Below are 20,042 nucleotides of genomic sequence, written 5' to 3'. Positions count from 1 at the left end.
ACATATCATTAAGATAGGCGGAGGGAAGAGGGAAGGGAGGGAAGGATGCGCAGAAACTTTCCATCTGCTCTTTTAAAGAACATGTTATTGCTTTTCTCACTAAAGGCCCCTCTCTCTCTCTGTCTCTTTTTCGCTCTCTCTCTCAACCCGCTGAACCTCAGCCAAAGGCCGTTAAGACACCAGAATCGCTCACAGACAATATTAAAACTGGCCGACTTGTTGCTCAGCAAGAAACTAAATCACAGTGTTTTGACAGATAGGAGCTAATTTGGAGGTTTAGGGAAAAAAGGAGGAGAAAAACAGTTTTAATGTACTGGCTTCATGGCTATCTCTTCCTCTAAACTCTTAAATTAAGTGAGGACTTTTTTGTATGTGAAAACTTGTAAAGGAGTTTGCTTATGTAGAGTAGGAGTCTCAGTGCTAAAGTACTGAAGTTCTAGTAAATGTCCTGGAAGTTGTGTTATCAGCATAATATGCGTTTAACTGTAAACAATAAAAATGCTCATAATTTTTTTTAAAATTGACACTGAATGAATGAATGACGTTATTTCTGACTGATTTCTTTTAACCATTTTTAATAGATTTAATTTAATTATTGTATAAAAATTAAAAGAACATCAACCTTATGCTTATTTATTCTTAAGTAAATATACTTATTACATTATACCACTAGCAGCATTTGTGTCAAATGAAATGCTGTGAGAACATTTTTCTTCCAGCACTGTAGGCTGAGACCGAGATAGTCACACACACTGTCTGTTTGTGTATTTTATTTATGCATCTGTCTGTGTAAGTGCGTATCTGTGCTGGTAAGCTAGAAGGAAGGGAAACATTGAAACAGGGTGTATTTGTGCTGTATTGTGGCCCCTGGCATGGCTGCATCCCCCTGATATCACGAGGCAGACACTCACAGATCTGTGACAAGCAGAATAGACACATTGATCTTTTCATGTTCAATCATCTTTTTTGTTGCAAAGGGAGACATGTTTTTCACATGATTAGCTGAGATTAAAATGTCAGAAGTGTATGTGCAGATATGATATATAAAGCAATGCATTGGGGCATCGGATGACACAAGCCGTAAGAATAATGTTTTCTCACTTTCACCCACAGAGGAAGGCAAGTGCTGCCTCAGATTTTCTGCAGTTATTTTCCTTCGGATTTTATCTGATTGGGCAAAAATATGGAGGCAACTTGCACGCACACTGAAACAGCACTGTGTGTATGTGTGTGTGCATATGTATGGGCAGTTCACATGCATATATGCACACTAACACACACACGTACACGAACAAAAATGGTTGTAAAAAAAGAACTGGACACAAATTTGGCCAGAGGCGACATGCAATTATAACTTTGTGCATGAAATTAGCCTCCTTGTGTTCCCATTCCCCGCAACCAATCACATGGACAAGGGAAGACTGGGAAAAAATCAGTCTCCCCTCGCTGTGCTGGGTGGTTCCAGCATTAAACACAATCCTGTTCATTATGCGCTGAAAAAGCTTTAATGAAAAAATGAAAAAGCTGGCGCCGCACTAATTTTGCACATCTGATTGACTAACAAGGAGACATACCCTTGATAGATGTACTGCAAATATTATACAGCAGCCATATGTGTGATGCCTGTTTTTGAACACAAAAACTTGGGATTTTAGCGAAGCACATGTTAGCGCTGCGAGTAACTCTAAGCTCGACTCGGTCTATTTTTAAGAGAGCAAATTAAGCTAAAAAATATTTGAATTTGTTCTTTAAAGTCAGTAGCATAACATTTTTTAGACAGTCATTGTTAAATACTACTACTTAATCATTCAAAAGCAGTGTGCTAAAATAGTGCTGACTGGATCATTAAGCCATATTTTCCTCATGCTCTTTAGTTTTTGATGTATCCCTTTTGTAAATGTATACACAGCCTTTTGGATTATAGATAGCTCTCCAGTTTGTGCTAGCCTTTCAACAATCTATTCTCTCCATCGCTCCCTTTCCCCTCCCTCCTCTTCTCCTCTTTTACGGCCTGCCTATGCCGTACTGCACAGTCCATGTCTTGTCTGAGTCATGAACAGCACATTGTACTCCATGAACAAGGCTCCGTGCAACTGTGATACCCCCTACTCCAATATAAATCAACACACTCCCCAAGTTAGCATTTATCCAGTTTATTCATTCTATATATTTAAACAGGTGGCTCAAATTTAACTGTTCTCAGCTGGCTTCTTGATAGGAGGGGTCACAGTCACTGGTTTATATTTAAACACTGACTTTAGAAGTCACTTCAGGCTGTTCGTGTCCATGATGCATTTGTTAGTCTTCAAATGAATAAAAAATCATTCAGATTCCGATTTGGATCCTAAAATAAGGAGGAAGACTCTTTTATCTTTTACCTGTGAATATTATTGTTGCACAAATGAGTGAAAAAGGGATGTCTTCTAAAATCAAGGTGATGCAGTTTGATTAAAACATATATAAGACTCGACACAGCATTGAATGATATGTTTTGGTGGCATTCTTTAATTTTGGGGATAAGAATCATATTGTGCAGTTAAGCTGTAGAAATAATTGCAACAAAAAGACAAACTTAACAGAGTCATGTTATTGTACACACTGTAATAAGGATAAAAGCAACCAGCAGCAATAAAGACGCGAGTTTTACATCCTCTTGTCTCTATTCCATCGGCTTAATGTTACATATTCCCCACTCTCTGATTACATATGCAGCGGGGTGAAAGGGGGGCCATTGACGCGAATATATTTGTGTAAGAGGCTGCCTAATTACTAGAGCTGGTTCTCCACTTCACTTAACTTTCTAATTGGCTTGCCTTTTTGGCTGCCATTAATTACAAGATTTCATATTCCATTAATGATCAGAGAGGGTGGCACATTAATGTGCACACACTCAGATGTACTTACAGTATACATAGACATGCACACAGGCACATACTGACACCTATGCACCAATGAGCACGAGCACACATCTCATTTTCTAGGTCTCATTACAGCGCATGGTTTTGTATGTGCGACTGTATATGTGTAACCTGTGCCTTGCAACATCTCTTTCCCTGCTAAAAGGCACATCAAAGCCTTTTTAAAAAAACAAGAAGCTTCATTAAACAATTTGTGGTCAGCCTTTTCTCAAAGTGTCTCTGTCTCCTGCAGCATCCCTACCCATCGGAAGAACAGAAGAAACAGCTGGCGCAGGACACAGGACTCACGATCCTACAAGTGAACAACTGGTAAGTCATTTCAGAGTTTACATGCAGTCGATTTCAGGAGTTTGACCCCCCAGGCTATCCCAGTTCTTGATGATTAGAATTAATGCCTCCACTCCACCTCTATTTTCATCACACACACACACGCACACACACGCACACACCATTTACTGAATCATCCTCACCTAGATCAATCCATCTAAAGAGATATGGCCTGGAGTGATTTTCCAAACCAACAGCCTAACTCGGCCCAAACATGAGAATCCATGTTAATTAAGAATCAAACTACTATCTGAAAACATCCAATAAAATCATCCAAGATGCACAACTTATAAAAGAATGATTACTTGAAAAGTGGCTGCTCTGAGACTAATTATAGGGTTTTACTTTGGCTGTCTTATTTTGGGGTTTGTGGCTTTTTGTAGGCTTACCTTTAACTGTGATTAGCATTTGTTTTAAACACTTGGAGAACATCATTTAACATTCATCCGCTCTTTGTAAATTTTTAAAACGTACATTTATTCAGTTTATACACTCTGTTATCCTGAATTTTTTTCTCTTTTTTTCTTTTGCAAATTATACTGAAGTCTGTAGTACTGCAAATTATTTGAAAAGTAAAGTATGAAAAGGAAACACTGTATATTCTGATTTGGATAAAAAAAAATCCTCTAAGAAGTTTAGTTACCTTTGTCTTAACAACTCAGTTCAATCCAATACTAATGTATTTGTGTAGCTCCAAATCCCAACTATGGTCACCTCAAGGTGCTTTATATACTAAGGTATGGATCCTACAATATTAGACAGAAAATATCAGAAATCAGACAATAAACTCTCTTTTAACATGCAAGTGAGGAGAAAAAGAAAAGGGGGAAAAGAGCACAAAGAGACGAGGATAAAGCACAAACTATGGAAGAGAGCAGATAAAGGTTAATGATCCAATAGTGGCATATAAATGCATCAAGAGTGAAAATAAGTGAGTGGAGAAGATGGGAAGTCCCCCAGCAGCCCAAACCCGCATCAGCATACTAAGGCATGGGCAGGGTCACCTGCTCCAGCCCTGTGATTAAAAAGAAAAATTTTAAGGCCTCTCTTCTGAATTTAAACTGGGAGCTGATTCCACAGGAGAAGAGCATGATAGCCAAAGGAACTGCATCCAATTACTTTTGCAAACTCTGGGAACCAAAAGCCTGCAGTCAGAGTACAAAGTGAACGAAAGTCAGTCAGAGAACAAAATAACCATATATTATTGTTATTATTTAGTACTTCTTTTTTAACAAGGCATTTGAAGATGTCCTTGTTAGCAAGGAGCCTAGCATATTAGCGGACAGGCTGATTGCTAACTGGCCTCTGCAAATTACTGCTCTGTAAGTGCCAACTGGCCTGTTAATTGGGCACGGACTGAGCCATAAAATAAGGTTGCTAAGTATCCATTTTAACCTTAGGTAACACTGTAAAAGGTAAAAGGAGGCCCTGTGTCCTTTTGCGGCTAGTCTTATCAGAGAGATGGCTATCAGCACATGCTTAGTGTTATTAGCCATGTCTAATTAAAGGGGCTCGAGTCTGGGTAACCAAGGCAAGGCCCTTGCAGAGGGTGTTTGATCTAAGCAGCCCTTAAAATAATCCTTGAAAGTATCAGTGAGTTTGCTTGGTAGGAGCATGAAAGTGGAGACTGCAGAAAAAGCAAAGAGAAGGAGTGAGAGTTGAAGAGGCAGACAGTGAAAAATAGATGAAGAGAAGGAGAAAGGGAGAAGGGAAGAAAAGGAGATGAGACATGATAACTCCCCATTACTAGTGGCCTAATGATGTTAACATTATTCCCAGCCATTGTTCAATCTGAAACCTCAGAGACAGACAGACGTTAGATTAGGGTATGAAGTATCAGTCTTTGGAGAATTCATTTTATACCAGGCCAAAAACAATACACACACATACTGGTGAAAAAAGGTCTCCTGACCAGGGGGAATCCTAGAGGTTATCAGATCACGTGACCCCTCTGAAATCCATGGGGATCAATCCTTACAGCTGAGATAAAGCCAAACTCTGTGTGCACACACGCCTGCGTCTGTGTGTGAGTCAGACACAGTCACATGAACAGTAGCTTGGTCACTTAATACTGACTGTGTGTTCTCAATCTGTTTGTTATATTTATTGGTAGGGGAATAGCAACACACCCCGAAGGTGTGTATGCATGTGTATTTGTGCAATACCAACACACACTGTGTAAATCGTAGGAGGTTAATCTTGGTTTGTAGAAGATGTGTGTGTCTGTGTGTGTGTTTAAAAGAGAGGGACCGGGGGTGGTTAATCTAAGGGGTATTAGCTGTTAAACCCTCCATGCTGGGATCCCGCTGCCCCCTCACATTTTGTTGTATACGTGTGTGTGTGTATGTGTGTACACGCTTGTCCACAGGCATATTTCCACGCATGGTTCGGTTGTTTGAGCAAGCGAGCAGTACAGTGTGGCATGGAAGGGCGATCAAGGAAAACAATAAAGTGAAAACATGGAGTGACAAAGAGATAAAGACAAAGAAACTGACCAAAAAAAGAGAGAAGAGAAAAGGAGGATGAGCAGAAGTGGAAGAGGGAAAAAGATGATAGAAACAAACGAAAGAAAGACAATGACAGAGTAATAGAGAGCGAGGGGTTACGTTAGGGGAACTGCCATTTCACAGTCATGTTGTTGTGCTGGTTGGGAAGCCCCGTCATTGGGTGTCTCCATAGCAACCCCCAGTGATGTTACCTCCTGACCCACTGATTTAGTGAAGTCAATTTTCCTAGATGTGATTCTGTTTGTCAGTGCTTTGGAAAACTGTACTCACAGACATATATACAAATGAGTACACAAACGCGCTTCACATCTCGTGTGTTCGCTTGCACCAGGTCAGGTCTACAACTGTGAAAATCAGACTAAAGAAGACTTCCGAAAGCATAAAACGCCTAGTGGGGGTGTGTTTCACAGTCACATGCAGGCCATGGACAATGAATTCATGTTAAAGAGCTCAGGATGAACCGGGGTCATCCGTGATCCGTGTTGTCCCAACAGGGGACGACTTAACAACTGACAGAACAAACTCAAGTCAAAAACTCTTGACAGAACATTAAGAACACACACTCTTCCTTTCTTCCCCTGCATCAACAGAGACTCATACAATCTCTTTATTGTACTGTACAATGTGTGTTACCTCACATATGTTGCATAATCGCACACTGCAATACAACCATATACTCTCCCTCTCTCTCACGCACCATAGATGTGTTAACACACATGTTGGTGTGCATTATTGATGAGTGAGCACGCGGTAGGGCTCAGCAGATTAAATAAAAATGCTAAAGGCCGGCAAGGGGCGCAGATCACTCATGAATTATTGGCAGAAATACGCTGCACCAGGGAATCTCAATTTGAATGGCAAAAGTGTGTGTGTGTGTGTGTGTGTGTGTGGCAATACATGTTCACATTTACAAAGCAGAATCATATACAGAGAATTTAAGAATATTCTATAGCACACGGAAATCTCTCGCACCCCCTGGCATAAACGAGTAACAGAATGATGTACATTAAAACATAAGTGCAAAGTCTCCCATAGACTTTATAGAGCAGTATAGTATGTCACAAAGAGCTCTCACCCATGTGAATGCTTATGACGTTAAATGTTCATTAACAAACCTTCACTGTAAATTCTAAAGAAAAAATAAACCGTTTTTAATATTTTATAGTATGCATTATGTTGTGGTGTTTTAATAAAAACAAAAACAAAGTAAATTTAATCTGTTTTTTGTTCCAGTATTATTTTAGTCTCCTAATAATTTGGGGCTACAAAAAGTTTTTGCTTTTTATCTCATCTTATTTCACTGAGCTGTAAAACTTACACACAAACTGCTGCCACCTCACAGGCCTGGTGTTGCATGACAAAAGCAAACAGCGTGATAGAAAAGAGATAAAATCTGTGTGCAAAATCAAACAAATCTTTCAGGCTTTTATTTGCATTGCAATTATGATACTGAAAAAAAAGAATTCAAAAGGCTCTCGAAAAGGAGAAGTTCTTTTGTCTCTTCGAGTGCATGTACTTTAGGAACACAAGCGCATATGTTCTACTAAGTGAGAGCTGGATTACACTGTCCAAACTGTTTGGTTATGTGTTTCAGAGGCATGTCAACAAAACAAAAGCAATCCTGGGAAGGAGCCATAGGGGGAAAAAATTCTCATGTCTCAAGGAGACGAATTCATAACTGACCTCTCCTCAGCATGCAATACAAAGATAGCTGGATCAGTTGATTGGTAAAGAAAGAAGTCGAGGAATAATTCGATTTAGATCTGCCGATAGACCCGTGTTTATATCTGTCAGCAACCATAGTATGGACATGTTCTTTCACAATACAACCTTTTACCTGCTCAAACAATTACATCATTCTGGACTGAGCCAGGAGCTAAAAGCTTCATGCGTAACATATAAAATGTCTTTTTTTTTTTCTCTCTCTCGCTCTCTCTACTCTCTGTTTCTCTGGATACAGTCAGTATCTCTGTGCTAAGTTCTCCTAACGCTCCAGTGATGTAAAAATCGATGGCGAGGTCATCAGGTTTCCCTTGTTGGCTGCCCCTCCCCTTCCTGCCTGCAATTTAATAATACCCCTTTAAAGGCAGTGTTTAAGCCCCGCCGAGCAATTGTTTTGTCAATAAGACCTCCTTTTACGAACGTCTTAAAAGCATGCACAGAGTGAGAGTGAGGGAGAGAGAATGAGAAAGAGAGGTAGTATTTAAAAGGGCAGAGTGGACGGACGTTCGGGCTACTTAGGAAAGGGGGGCATGGCACATACATATGCTGCTTATCGGGTTTCTGAAAGCACAGGCAGGGGGAACAGAGAGGAAGAGGTGAAAGAAGGGAAGGGGAGCGAGCAAGTAAGGGAGGAAACATAGTGGAGTAAGGTGAGAGGAAAAACACGCAAAGAAGAATGACAAGAAGCACTTGCTGTTTATTATTTTTACCTAATGAATTGGCTAATTCAACTTAGGTTGAAGATCTAATTTTTTTTGTGTTTTGTTTTCGAGTTACAGTAATGTTGCTCTGGAATTGAGATGTTGTTAGACCGCAAAAAACGTTAATGGAAGAACAAGAATGTCAGGTTAGGTGGTGTGAAGGCCTCTGAAGCAGATGAAGATTTAAATCTAGGTTTAAATCTGGCCTCTTGTATTTGCCATGCATATTTCCTGCTCAATAAGGCATTCACATTGTTTGTCCAGTCTGTTTTGTCACTACTTAAAGTAGTTCAAAATGTCATTAATGCATCTGGCAAATGTTGCCATCAAATACACACAAACACACACACGAGAGGACTCACTTTGAAGAAAATGCTTTAATATCTGGAAGAATTGATTACCAAAATGGCAAAAGATCCACCTTTTGGAAAAAGAATAAACTGTGTTAAACAGTTGAAATAATGTGAGCAGATGACAACACGTTTCAGTGTTCTGCAAGCTGACAGGCTAAAGAGAGAGATGCTGGAACTTGTTCACAGAAAGTCTTCTGAGGTGTGTGTTTGTGTGTTTTGGAATTAGCAGGCCAAGTTTCAGTCTATGCCCCGAAGCTTGTTTCGTACACTGCAGCTGTGTCAAGCTGCTTCAGCCTGAAACTCCTTGACATTACAGGAACCCCCCCCCCCCCCAAAGACACACACGCACTTGCACACTTTTCACTAAATGTGACCTCAGCCTAAGATTTCAGCACTGAGGAAAAATGTGAAAATAATTTCAAGAACAATATTTTCTTCCCTTGGTTTGAAGTCTGTTGCTAACAATAGTTCCATACAGGAAACTTTAGCCTGTGCAGACACAACCCTGTCTTTACTGTATTATGTCAACAAAAGTGTGTGTAGACACACGTGTGTGTGTGTGTGTGTGTGTGTGTGTGTGTGTGTGTGTGTGTGTCTGCACAGTCAAATAGGTGTCCATGTGCAATGACTGACTACAAAAAACACCATTTCTCCTCACCCCTACTGCCCTCTTTCCCCTCACTTTCTCTATTTCTCTTACATCACAGCACGCTGCCCTAGGCCAAACCTGCATTTCCCTTCGTTCGCCCCTCTCCCTTTCTTTTTTTATTCCCTCCTTTTTTTATCCCCACTCCTCTCTCTTGCTTTTTAAACCTCCTTTTGTTGTAGAGGAGGGGGTAGTCGAAAACATGAAAGGCGGCGCAATGTGAATGCCAGGGATCTGTGTTGAAGCACACATGGTCGCTGTCGTACTCGCCACCATTAGTCAGTTGTTGTTGTTCTCACGCTAATGTTTTCTCATGTTGATCAAACACTACTGTGAAGTGAACCAGCAGGACGGCGAGCAAGTGCTGCGTGCCAAAGTTAAATATCGAGGAAAATAGGACAGCTTCTCCCACAATTAACAGACAGAGGACTGACAGTGATTTTATGCAATTAAAATATGTGACGGTTCCATGTAGGGGATTTGTTGACAAAGCATAAAATGAGAATGTTTCTGCCGGCACTGACACACGTGGCAGTTGCCAGCCAGTGTTGATGAGATGAACTGGATCGGACACCCATGTTTAATGATTATTACAGTAGTGGTAAAATGTTCTAGCAACTGGATTTTTTTATTTTTTTATTAAGTCCTTAAATTGTATATGCATTTTCTAAAGTAGGTAAGCTGACATTATAAAAAGGTAATATTTAAATGTCAGTATGTAAATAAAAAAAAATGCATTAGAAGCTGTCATGTCAAAATATTGCTCCTTTTCTTTACTTTCACTCCCTCCTTTGTGTTTGCTGACTGTAGATGTCTGCTGCCTCTGCTAGTTTCTGGGCACTCAGAGGGATCCCCATAGCGATAGCCGCTGTGAGCCAGCGGGTGGAAGTGACACGCGCAGAGACAGGATATGACACGGGCAGTATGGGGGGATTTAGGTCAACCACTGTGTGTTTGCAGCAGTCCCCACTGCAAGCCCTGTCAGCAATACTGTCTCTGTGTGACACTGTGGTCATCTCTCTCTGACTGAGATTTTTGTGTGTTTGTGTGTGTGCATGTTAAGTTGGTGTGTTTGTGTACACGGTGAAGAAAAACACACACTGTATTTGCTTTTTTTAAAGCAAATACATATGCAACCTTGCCCATGAAACCTTCATAAACACAGAAAAGTGGAGTGCTGCTAACAGAGCATTGCACATTCACAAAGAGCAACATGCAGAGACTCACACACACACACACACACACACAAACACATTTCGATCTAAGCCCAAAGGCTAAAGGACACATGCTCTGTCCACTGGTGTTTGCGGAGTGGGCAGTGTGCAGGACAGCCATGTTGTTTCTGGGTAAAGCCAGGCTTCAAGCCATACCCTCTCTTTGGCATTGATGGATGACTGGCTCACTGAGTCCAAGACTGTCTGAATGTGTGTGAAGGGAAGCAGGAACAGAGATAAAGAGAGCGACTGGGGTCACATGTGACAGCTGCAGACTCCCTTTTAATTTCTTTTCTCTGTCTTTGTCTTGGTTTTTTGTCTTCTGGTATTGTGAAACACTTCTTTCTTAATCCTGTTTCTCCCACCCTCTGTTTAGATTTTGCCTTTTGGCAAGTCCTATTTAGAAGTCGACGGGAATTGCAAAGCCAGCAAAGTCAGAGCCAGTGAGTTCATGTATGTTTTTCAAGTGGCCAACATTTCCTTCATATACGTCTGAGAGGCACCTGGTTGTCATGGACACACACACACACACACACATAATACACTAAACACACACAGCGCTCCTCTCCAGTTTGTGTGTGAATGGTTACCCGTCCTGTTGCTCCACTCTGTAAAACCAGCTTTAGTGCTAGATTCATGACTCTCTTAATGGACACTGGGCTCTTGGGGAGGAGAGCAACAGGGAGTGTGTGTATGTGTGTGTGTATCCTTACATGCTTGTATTTTATGTGTGTGCCGTAATGGGGATTAAGTGACCGCATGGCTGTTCTCAGTCTAAAGCTCCTTTTAAATTTCACACTGTTTTCTTAAGTTTTCCTCCATATGCAGCACTGGATCCTGCTAATCCACCTCATGTTATTAGGGGCTGTATTTGCAGACCTGCATTTACTTAATGTGTATGTTTTTCAGTGGGTGTGTCTGTAAATAGCTGTACATGCATTTGGAGACTGCCTCCTGATAAATACTTATATGTTAAGCTGAATCGAAATACAGGCCTCCTAATTAATAACAAGCAAGCTACAGGCAAACAATCTGGTCACATTACTCCTGCGTGACCTTACTTCAACCCAACTTGTCAGCTGTGTGTTTTATATTGTTTTTATATCTCCATGTTCATCGTAGTGTCACAGCTAACCCCAAGGTTATGTGTAAGTTAACGCATCTTCTCTACAGACACAGTGTATAGGGCCTTTAGAGACAGAGTGTAATATAATCATTATACTCTGAAAGCCACACCTACACGAGAAGAAAACATTGGCCCTGCAACAAGCAACGCAGGTCTCGAAACTCAAAAAACACCTTTTGCTTTCACAATGTAAGGAACATTAGAAAGCTAATATTAGCTATGTGTTTGCAAACTGCTATAGTTAGGTGGCTGCAATGTTTTAGCTTTTCAGAGTTCTCTGAATGATGCCCAATCCACTACAATACCAGACGCACGCTGTTTTAGCTTAACTTAAAGAAATGGAGTATCCTAATAGTGTCCTATGGATATTTGAATTATCAGTGACAAAATGCTTGCTGCACATGTAGCATACTGAGTGACAGCATCCCAGAGTTTTGCCCCTCTTCTTGGCCCACGTTGTCTTTGCAGCATTACTCAGTTTGGACACCTGTGCATTTTTGTTTGTGGGTCTCTCATCTTGTTGGTAGTTCATGCAACCACACAGAGGTGCTTTGACTGTGTTTTCTGAAGGGTCTGCATTAACATTTCTGCCTACCAGCAGTGATGTGCCGCTGTTGTTTTCCTCTTCAGTTTGGCCATTTAAATGATGGTGAAATACACAAAGTGTTGTGACCTGGCTGCAGGTTGCCATAGGTATATTTTGCTGGTTGAGCTGTCTGAGCAGCATTAGGAAAAATGGTGCAAATAAGACAACGGTGCTTTGAACTGGCAAGTGGGCACATGCAGGGCAAGTATTGCTATGCATTAACTGTGTGTACTCATGTGAGTGTTTGTACTTGCTGAAAGCTGCACAGACAATTAAGACGAATCCAGTCATTTTGCACAATATAAGGCTTACACATAGATACTTGCAGTACCCTTTTTTTCCTTTTGGCACAGTCTAGATCTTAGCTCAAAAACCTTACTTCCCAAGATAAACTGTACCAGTCCCGGTTCCCTGCAAGTGGTCTCAGATGCACCTGAGACGACTGCAAGACTGATGGGATAAGAGAGAAAACAACGTGATGATCCTAAATGCATCGCTGCTTTGTGAATATGTCACTATTCCTACAAGGAAACATTATTTTAAGGCATCACAAGTACAAAAATAAAACAATTGTAATTATGAATTTTTTTTTTTTTTTTTTACCTTTTTTTTCTGCAAATTTTTAATAAGACAATTTTTCTCAATGAACTTTAATATTTACCCAAACTTAATCTTAACCTGTGCCACCACTCTGGGGATTAATGAAATTCACCCTTCATTAAGTATCGTCTGTGCTTATTTAGGGGCATTAGTCCATATAAAAGTCATGTAAACACAACAAATAAAGCTGCGTCATATTTGAATTAGTCTTGCATTCACTGTTTAAAACTGTTCCCATGCTGTAACTGTTTGTGTTGCAACTAGGCATTTTGCAAGCAGCTCCGATAGTTTATTTAAACTAATCTGAAGCATCTAATCCAAGCATTTGACCCGAAAACGACACTGAGGAGGAGAGAAAGAGAAGGCGGGATGGAGATAGAGTGTGGGGAAATGAGAAGGAGGTGATTTATGAGTTAAGTCATCAACCGAGGAGAACAAAAGGAAAAACTCATAACTGTAATTCCCTTGCACACCCACATGCAGTATACTCACACACATACACACATACAGTGCAGGTACAAGCACGGGAATGCCCTGCCACCCCCGGCTGTGCATAAGAGAATATGTGAGCTGTATAATAAAATAACTAATTACTTAAGAAGATGGTGATGTGCTGGGACATAGGATGGGATAATAAAGTTCTGCAGAAATAAATGCATGGCTTAGGCTGGGATAACTGTTACTGAATTTATGTATGTGAAAACGTGCAAATATTTTTGGGATAATATTAAGCAAGAATAATGTGTTAAAGTCACTTTTTAAAAAACAGCAAGTTTTGAGCAAACAAATAAAGGGTTAAAAAAGGGATTTTTTTTACATTACATGGGTGAATGAGAGAGAGAGAGAGCGTGCGCGCACACCATCAGTATGTATCTGAAGGATATATGGGCCACGCGTTAATTGTGGTGGAGCAGGAGACAATCAATGGTATCCATGCAGTGACAGCCTGATGATAAGCTACATGATTCTACCCGTCAAAGCTTGCTTTCTTTTAGTGCGTCTAAATCACATTGATTGGCAGCTAAGAGGAGTGTGTGGTTACAGAGTTATTTTAAGTGGCTGTCAGATTTGAATATGCATGTAAACCTCTGTCGGCGTGCGCAGAAATACACCGCTGGATCCTGATGAATGTATGTGATGCTGAAATATCCAGCGGTGTAAAAATATGAGATGTGTCCAGGCCGCGTGTGCAAAATTCTCTCAGATTACTAATGTAATAGCATAAGTGAGTGTTGAGAACGTGGGGTGTATGTGTGCGCTGTATGTGCGTATTTGTGTGTTTCTGTGCGTCTCGTATTACTAATATAATATCGGTAGTTGGCTCAGGAGATATGGATGTGTGAGTATGTGTGCCACAGATATTGAGAACTCCACATGAATTTAAATCAATGAGCTTGTGGAGTAACCTTTTGTATATCCAATCTGCATCTTTCCACTGCTCGTTATTAAATTATCCCCTAATTGGTCACGCAACAAAGGCAGCTGATGAAAAAGACAATTTCTTGCTTTTAATTGGGCATTTCACGTGTGCTTCGTGTACACCTGTGTGCAGCTGACTCGGCTCAGTATGTCTGTGTATGTGTGTGTGTGTGTCGCACGTAATGAGAATAGGACATTAGCAAGGGCTTGGCAGACGCCGTCGTAATCAGTTCCACTCTTTCTAGAGGAGGAGGGAGAGGGGTAGGAGAATTAATCCAGACATTAGCAATCTCAGAAGGAGAAATGGATCCGACAAAAAACAAAAAAACAAAAAAAAAAAACCCAAAACAATAAAACTCTGTCTCCTTAAATGACTTTAGTGCCTTCAACTCTGGCATAACACGTGGCCGACATGCGTCTTGATCCACTGTGTCATGGGTGCATGCATATGTCAAACATGTGTGCTCTTGGTGTGAATCCAGCTCACATCCTGACGGTGTTCATACCATGTTGGATTCCAACAAATTTTATTTCAAGTCATGTTCTTTCCTTTGCCCAACTTTAGGCGTACCACCAGTGGTGTGTCACGCCAAAATAGCTCAGCTATTGTTGTACTGAGTGGAGCTGAATAGTGCAGCTCATTGTGTTGTGATGGGAGCCAGGGGAATGAACAGGCCATAACACACAGGCCCTATAGCACCCAGGGGTCGTGAAAAGGTGAAGCCCCACTCCATTTTTTCTCTTCGCTGTTTCTCTTTTTCTTTTCTCTCTCTGCATCATTCCATCTGTCTCCGAGTTGTCTCTTTCTCTCTTATTTCGTCCATCTTCCTTTCCCTCCATCTCCCTCACCCTAACCCCACCAACCCCCCAGTCTTTCTCTCTGTCAGCTTATTAACGGTCACAGCAAGAGTGTCTGGTTTGCAGACCAGATCCCCTTGCTTTTTTTTTTTTTTCTGATTCTCTCACTCCTCCTTCCCTTCCATTCTCCCGCTCTCCATCGCTCCGTTCCCCTGGCTGCTATTATGAGAAGCATTTTATCCTTTGTTCCAGCCCCCATGGTGCATCTGGCCTCAGATATAGGGACGACAGGGACAGGAAACCGGCAAGAGTTTTTGAAAGGAGGAGGGGATTTGGTGGGTTAGACTGTAGATTCGTTGCTGTGAGGTGGGCTGCCAGTTTCCACCACACAGGGAAGGAATGATAAGAAGGGAGAGCAAGCTGGAGAAGGAAACAGATATAAGAAAGAGAGGCATGGACACTGTTGTTCTTTTAGGAGTAGCAATAATAACATCACCTGTAGGTCTAGTAGCAGCAGTAGGAGTAGGATTATTATTTCATTAACACATTGCCTGTTTAATCCTTAGAATAAATAAATTCTTTTGCCATATTTCACATCAAGTTTGAAGTCCACATATGCCTTAAGCCCTATTGTGCAAGGAATGACTACCTGACTTTCTAAGAAGTGTACACCTATTGCCGAAAAATCCTCCTTTGTTGCATCAGTGTATGTTTAAAAGAGGTAGAAGCCATGTTGGAAGAGGAAAACAAATTGACAGAAAAGAGTCAAAGAATAAAAATGGTGACAATAAGACAGCTGTGGATGACAAGAGGAGGGAGAGATCAACAGTGAGCTTGCACTGGCCTCCAGTTAACCTTGTAAAGGGTTTGGAGAGCAGAGGAGAGGAGAGCAAAGTTAAAGGAATGCTCAGGCCTCCTCAACCCTCCTCGCCCTCTCCCTTGCTCCTCCTCTCATATCTCCCCCAACAAAACAGGGCAGTGGGGGAGGAAGCGGGGGGTGGTGGTGGTGATAAAACTCCAGACGTTCCCTCATTTGATGGTTCTCTGCCATGTCAGTGCATTCTTGCATTCCTCCCTACCTCCTTCTATTTCTTTCTACCCCTTGAAATTCCAAGGTTGTATACTTTATTGTAACAAATACAGAAAAAATGCCCCAAAGCTTCAAGTTCAAAGGTTGACAGAACCTCCGCAACTTTTTTTTCCAATGTAAAAAAAAAATTCACTTCATAGGAAGCTCTGCCTGCATCCCTGCCAAAGCGAACAGTTTTTCTAAAGCAGCTTGCAAAATATAATGGAGCAATTAGGCTGTTAATCATTTTATTTTTCTCTTGGTATCTGCCTTTGCCACCTTGTTTGTTTATTTCCCTACAGCGCTGTCCTTACAAGATAATGCAGGATACATATAAGGCGAGAGGCTTCCATTCACTAATTAACAGACGCAGCATCCTAGTGTCGTTTTGCTTCTGTTCCCCTGCTGTCCTTTCCCAGAGCTCTTAACTGCACTGCGTTCCAGCTTTAGAAGTGTAGCAGGACTATTGTTTCCTTAAAGTTCAGCGAATGCTCCCTTTTCAGAGATGAAATAGAAGAGTCCGGTGGGGTAACAGCAGGAACACATAAATCAAGTCAGAAGCCCCGAGAGTCCTCTGTCCTTTGGGTCACCGAGGGTCAAAGGGTCATTTCACAAGAGTTTAAGATGACCAAGGCCGGAGCGCCACCTATAAGTGTGTATGTGGGTGCGAATGTATGTGAATAAATGTTAGGAGTGAGAGAGGGATTAAGAGTGTGTGAGTAAGTAACAGTGTTTGTGTGTACGCAATAAATGGCCTACTTGCTTTTGTAGGATGTAATGAAGTATAAAAGATTTTAGTCTAAGAGTATACAAACCAAATTTTTGTTCTTGTGAGCGCACGCACACACGCGCACACACACACACACACACGCACACGCACACACACGCGCACACACACACCTCCTGCTGTCACAGAGTAACAAACGGTCACCTGTCTTAACACAGTATCACCCAAAACAGTGCTTCTCACTGGTGGCAACATGACATGTTTCTGTCAGCAATACTTCCCACACTGCTACACTCGAAGCCAAGTGTGTTAAACAGTCAGCAATCTCAGCTCGTTGTGAGGTGGAACATCTCCAACAAGGCAAGATGGGTTAAAATGTTTCAGAGGCAGGGAAAAAAATCGCAGCTAAGCCTCGCCCCACAAAGACCCCAGTGTTCAGGCTGATGTCTGTGTATATGCCGAGGCTGTGCAAGTTTGTACAAGTTGTAGAGTTCTGCATTTTCAAAGACAGCTGCCTTGATTATTAAGGTTGTTAAGATGTGACTTTCGCTGTGCCTCTAGTGGGGCTTTACCGGGGATCAGGGATGCTTATGGGAGAGTAATTACTCCATATCATTATTATGGTTAGCTAAGAAAGAGAGGCTGATTTGGCAATATGTTTGTTTTCGTGCTGTGTGCCAAGATTTTCTAGGTATTAGTCAGCATTTCTGCCTGATCTTGTTTTGAAAAATACACTAACTTTGTTTCTGTCTTTGTCCCTTCTTCCTTTTCTGCCCTTTTCCTCTCTGCTCTTTATCTACTTCAGGTTCATTAATGCGAGGAGGAGAATAGTGCAGCCCATGATCGACCAGTCAAACCGTGCAGGCAAGTCTTCTATAGTTACTGTATTCAAGTCGCGCAGGCGAAAGCCATCCACACTCCATGCACCCGGAGGCCCCTCATCTGGTAAATACAGGACCGATGCCCCGACCCTGGAATGTCCAAAAGTACCAGGGGCTCCCCCTCACTGTTGTGACTGAGCACTAAAATCAAACCCAAAATGTTACAACATTAACAGCATTCATTAATCAACTATGACATGGCATTTGGAGTGAAAGCTATTTATTAATTATAAAATATAATTTGGCTGAAAGCAAGTTAATGATAAGTGGATTTATTTTTCCTTTTATCCTCCAAACAAAACTAGCTGTGTTCTTGGTAAGCCTTGCTCTTAACCAGTCCCCCCCACCCATCCCACCACCAACTTTTTGTTTTTTTTCCAGTGAGCCGAAGGAGTTGAGGAAAGAAAAAAAAAAAACACTCGGTCCTTCCTCCCTGGCTCAAACCGAGATACAACTACACCCCTTTCTTTTTTTGGGTGACCGTTGTTTGGCTTTTTGGCTCCAGATCTGTTTTTACACACACACACACACACACACACACACACACACACACACACACACACACACACACACACACACACACACACACACACCTCTCGCTCCTCTCAACACCCTCCCTCTACCCTATTTGTGGCTGGTCCAGGGAGCGAGGGAAGTGAGTGAGCGGTCCCTCTGGTGCATGGCTTGGTTTGGGCTGCCGTAAACTTTATTACCTGTAATAGGGGTCAAAGGTCAGGGTGGCATTAGGGGCGCAGTAAAGTTCAAAGACATTCAGCGGGGCCGAGGTCTTGCTTTTGCTTGACTGACCCCCAAACAGGCTAAATCGAAGGTAAGTGGATTTCTATGAAACCGGGACAATAGAAGTGAGCAAAAAGTAGGAACCCTATCAGGTTTCGCTTGTCATTCCTCCCTAGGCAGAGGTAATATTTGGGCATTATTCAGCAAGAATGGCTTTCTATTGTTCCAAAGGAAAACTGATTAGAGCGCTTTTTTGTTCTTTAAATGTGTGTGCACAGTAACAATGCACTGCAAACACTGCAGTGTTAAGTGTCAAAATTACTTAGAGAAGCATAAAATTAGTTTGAGACCTTTGAGTCTAAACTGTTCAGTACTTCAGTATTAAAAATCAACGGCAGTATTTTCAGGTCTTTACAGGATTTCAAAGTTCCTAACCACAAATGTTCTACCCCTTAAAACTTAGCCATTGGTTTGTTGAGCTCTCAAAACTTTGACTACTAAAATTCCAGTGAAGATACCAGTTTCCAAACATGCCAAATTTATCAGTCTGAATTTTCCATAAATGTATAACATAACATACTAGAAATGAAAGTTATTCCCATGTTATGAATGTAAACATCAAATGGACAAAAACAAACTTATGGACGATCCCTGTGATACCCCCAGAGAGCAAAGTGCAGTAAAAAGACGAAACAACCGTATGTTATGGGCTAAAATTTAAGAGTAATTTTTATTTGCTCTAGCCCAGTTGAGTCATGCTAATATGCTACATTGGTTTGTAATTAGCCAGTCTATAAAAGCAGCTCCTCAACTCCTCCAGATGGTCTAAATCTAGTCTAGAAACAACAGTCCTTGCATACGTGCGCTAAACACCCAGTCCAATCCTTTTTAGAACATTTAGACGTATTAAAGTCTACCAGGGGCTTACAGTGGAGACTCAGTTGCAGAGACATGGAGCAGAATGACGTTGAAAGACAACGGCGGCTTCCTGTGCGTGCACCAGTCAACAGATGATCCCGCCTCGGCCACTGAGCCTTAATTAAAAGCACTAATTGACCACTCTGTTCCCTTCCTCCCTGTCTTCTCTTCCATCCACAGTAAGTCAAGGAGCTCCCTACAATCCAGATGGCCAGCCGATGGGGGGTTTCGTCATGGACGGCCAGCAGCACATGGGAATCAGACCACCTGGTAAGGCTTGCGCTGCATGTCTGTCCCTTTCTTTCCTCTCTTGCTCTTCCCATCTTTCCTTTCTCAGCTCATCTTCTTGCCTTTGTCTTCTCGATTCTTATGTTACCAGCGTCATTCTTGACTTTTTTTTGTCTCTGTTTGCTGTTTAGTATTTTAAGTTTATGCTGTGCAATACTCATACACCAGAATGAGGATACATGCACTACATACACAAACACACTGTTATCTAGCCCTCTCCGAATACACCAGAACAGGTGTGGTCAATCACATTACACAACCATCTCCTTCCTCACTCCCACTCCTTCTCACACAGTCCCTCTCTCTCACGCCATCAGGTTTAATCCCAGAGTTTGTCCTTAAGCTCCTCTCCTCCTCCTCTATCCCCTGTTTTCTGGGATTCTCCCAAGTCCCTAACCCTATCTCACCCTCCACTCAAAGTCAGCAGGTTTGGATAAACTGCCAGGCTACTTAACCACCCCTCACCCCTCCCCATCACCTTCACACACCTCAGCACGGCAGATC

The 20,042-nt window shown here is 41.7% G+C and overlaps 1 protein-coding gene across 1 annotated transcript in view; it reads left to right on the top strand.

Moving 5' to 3' along the window:
- Positions 1–20,042, top strand: part of meis1b (Meis homeobox 1 b) — a 77,656-nt gene that overhangs the window by 50,578 nt on the left and 7,036 nt on the right. Inside the window, exons 9-11 of the mRNA XM_031745600.2 lie at positions 3,151–3,227; positions 17,519–17,577; positions 19,431–19,520. Coding sequence (XP_031601460.1) covers positions 3,151–3,227; positions 17,519–17,577; positions 19,431–19,520 — 226 coding nt within the window. The remainder of the gene's footprint in view (positions 1–3,150; positions 3,228–17,518; positions 17,578–19,430; positions 19,521–20,042) is intronic.

The sequence above is a fragment of the Oreochromis aureus genome, linkage group 13 (genome assembly GCF_013358895.1).
Source record: "Oreochromis aureus strain Israel breed Guangdong linkage group 13, ZZ_aureus, whole genome shotgun sequence".
In the NCBI taxonomy this organism is placed as follows: domain Eukaryota; kingdom Metazoa; phylum Chordata; class Actinopteri; order Cichliformes; family Cichlidae; genus Oreochromis; species Oreochromis aureus.
This window is presented reverse-complemented; position numbering and strand designations above follow the sequence as displayed.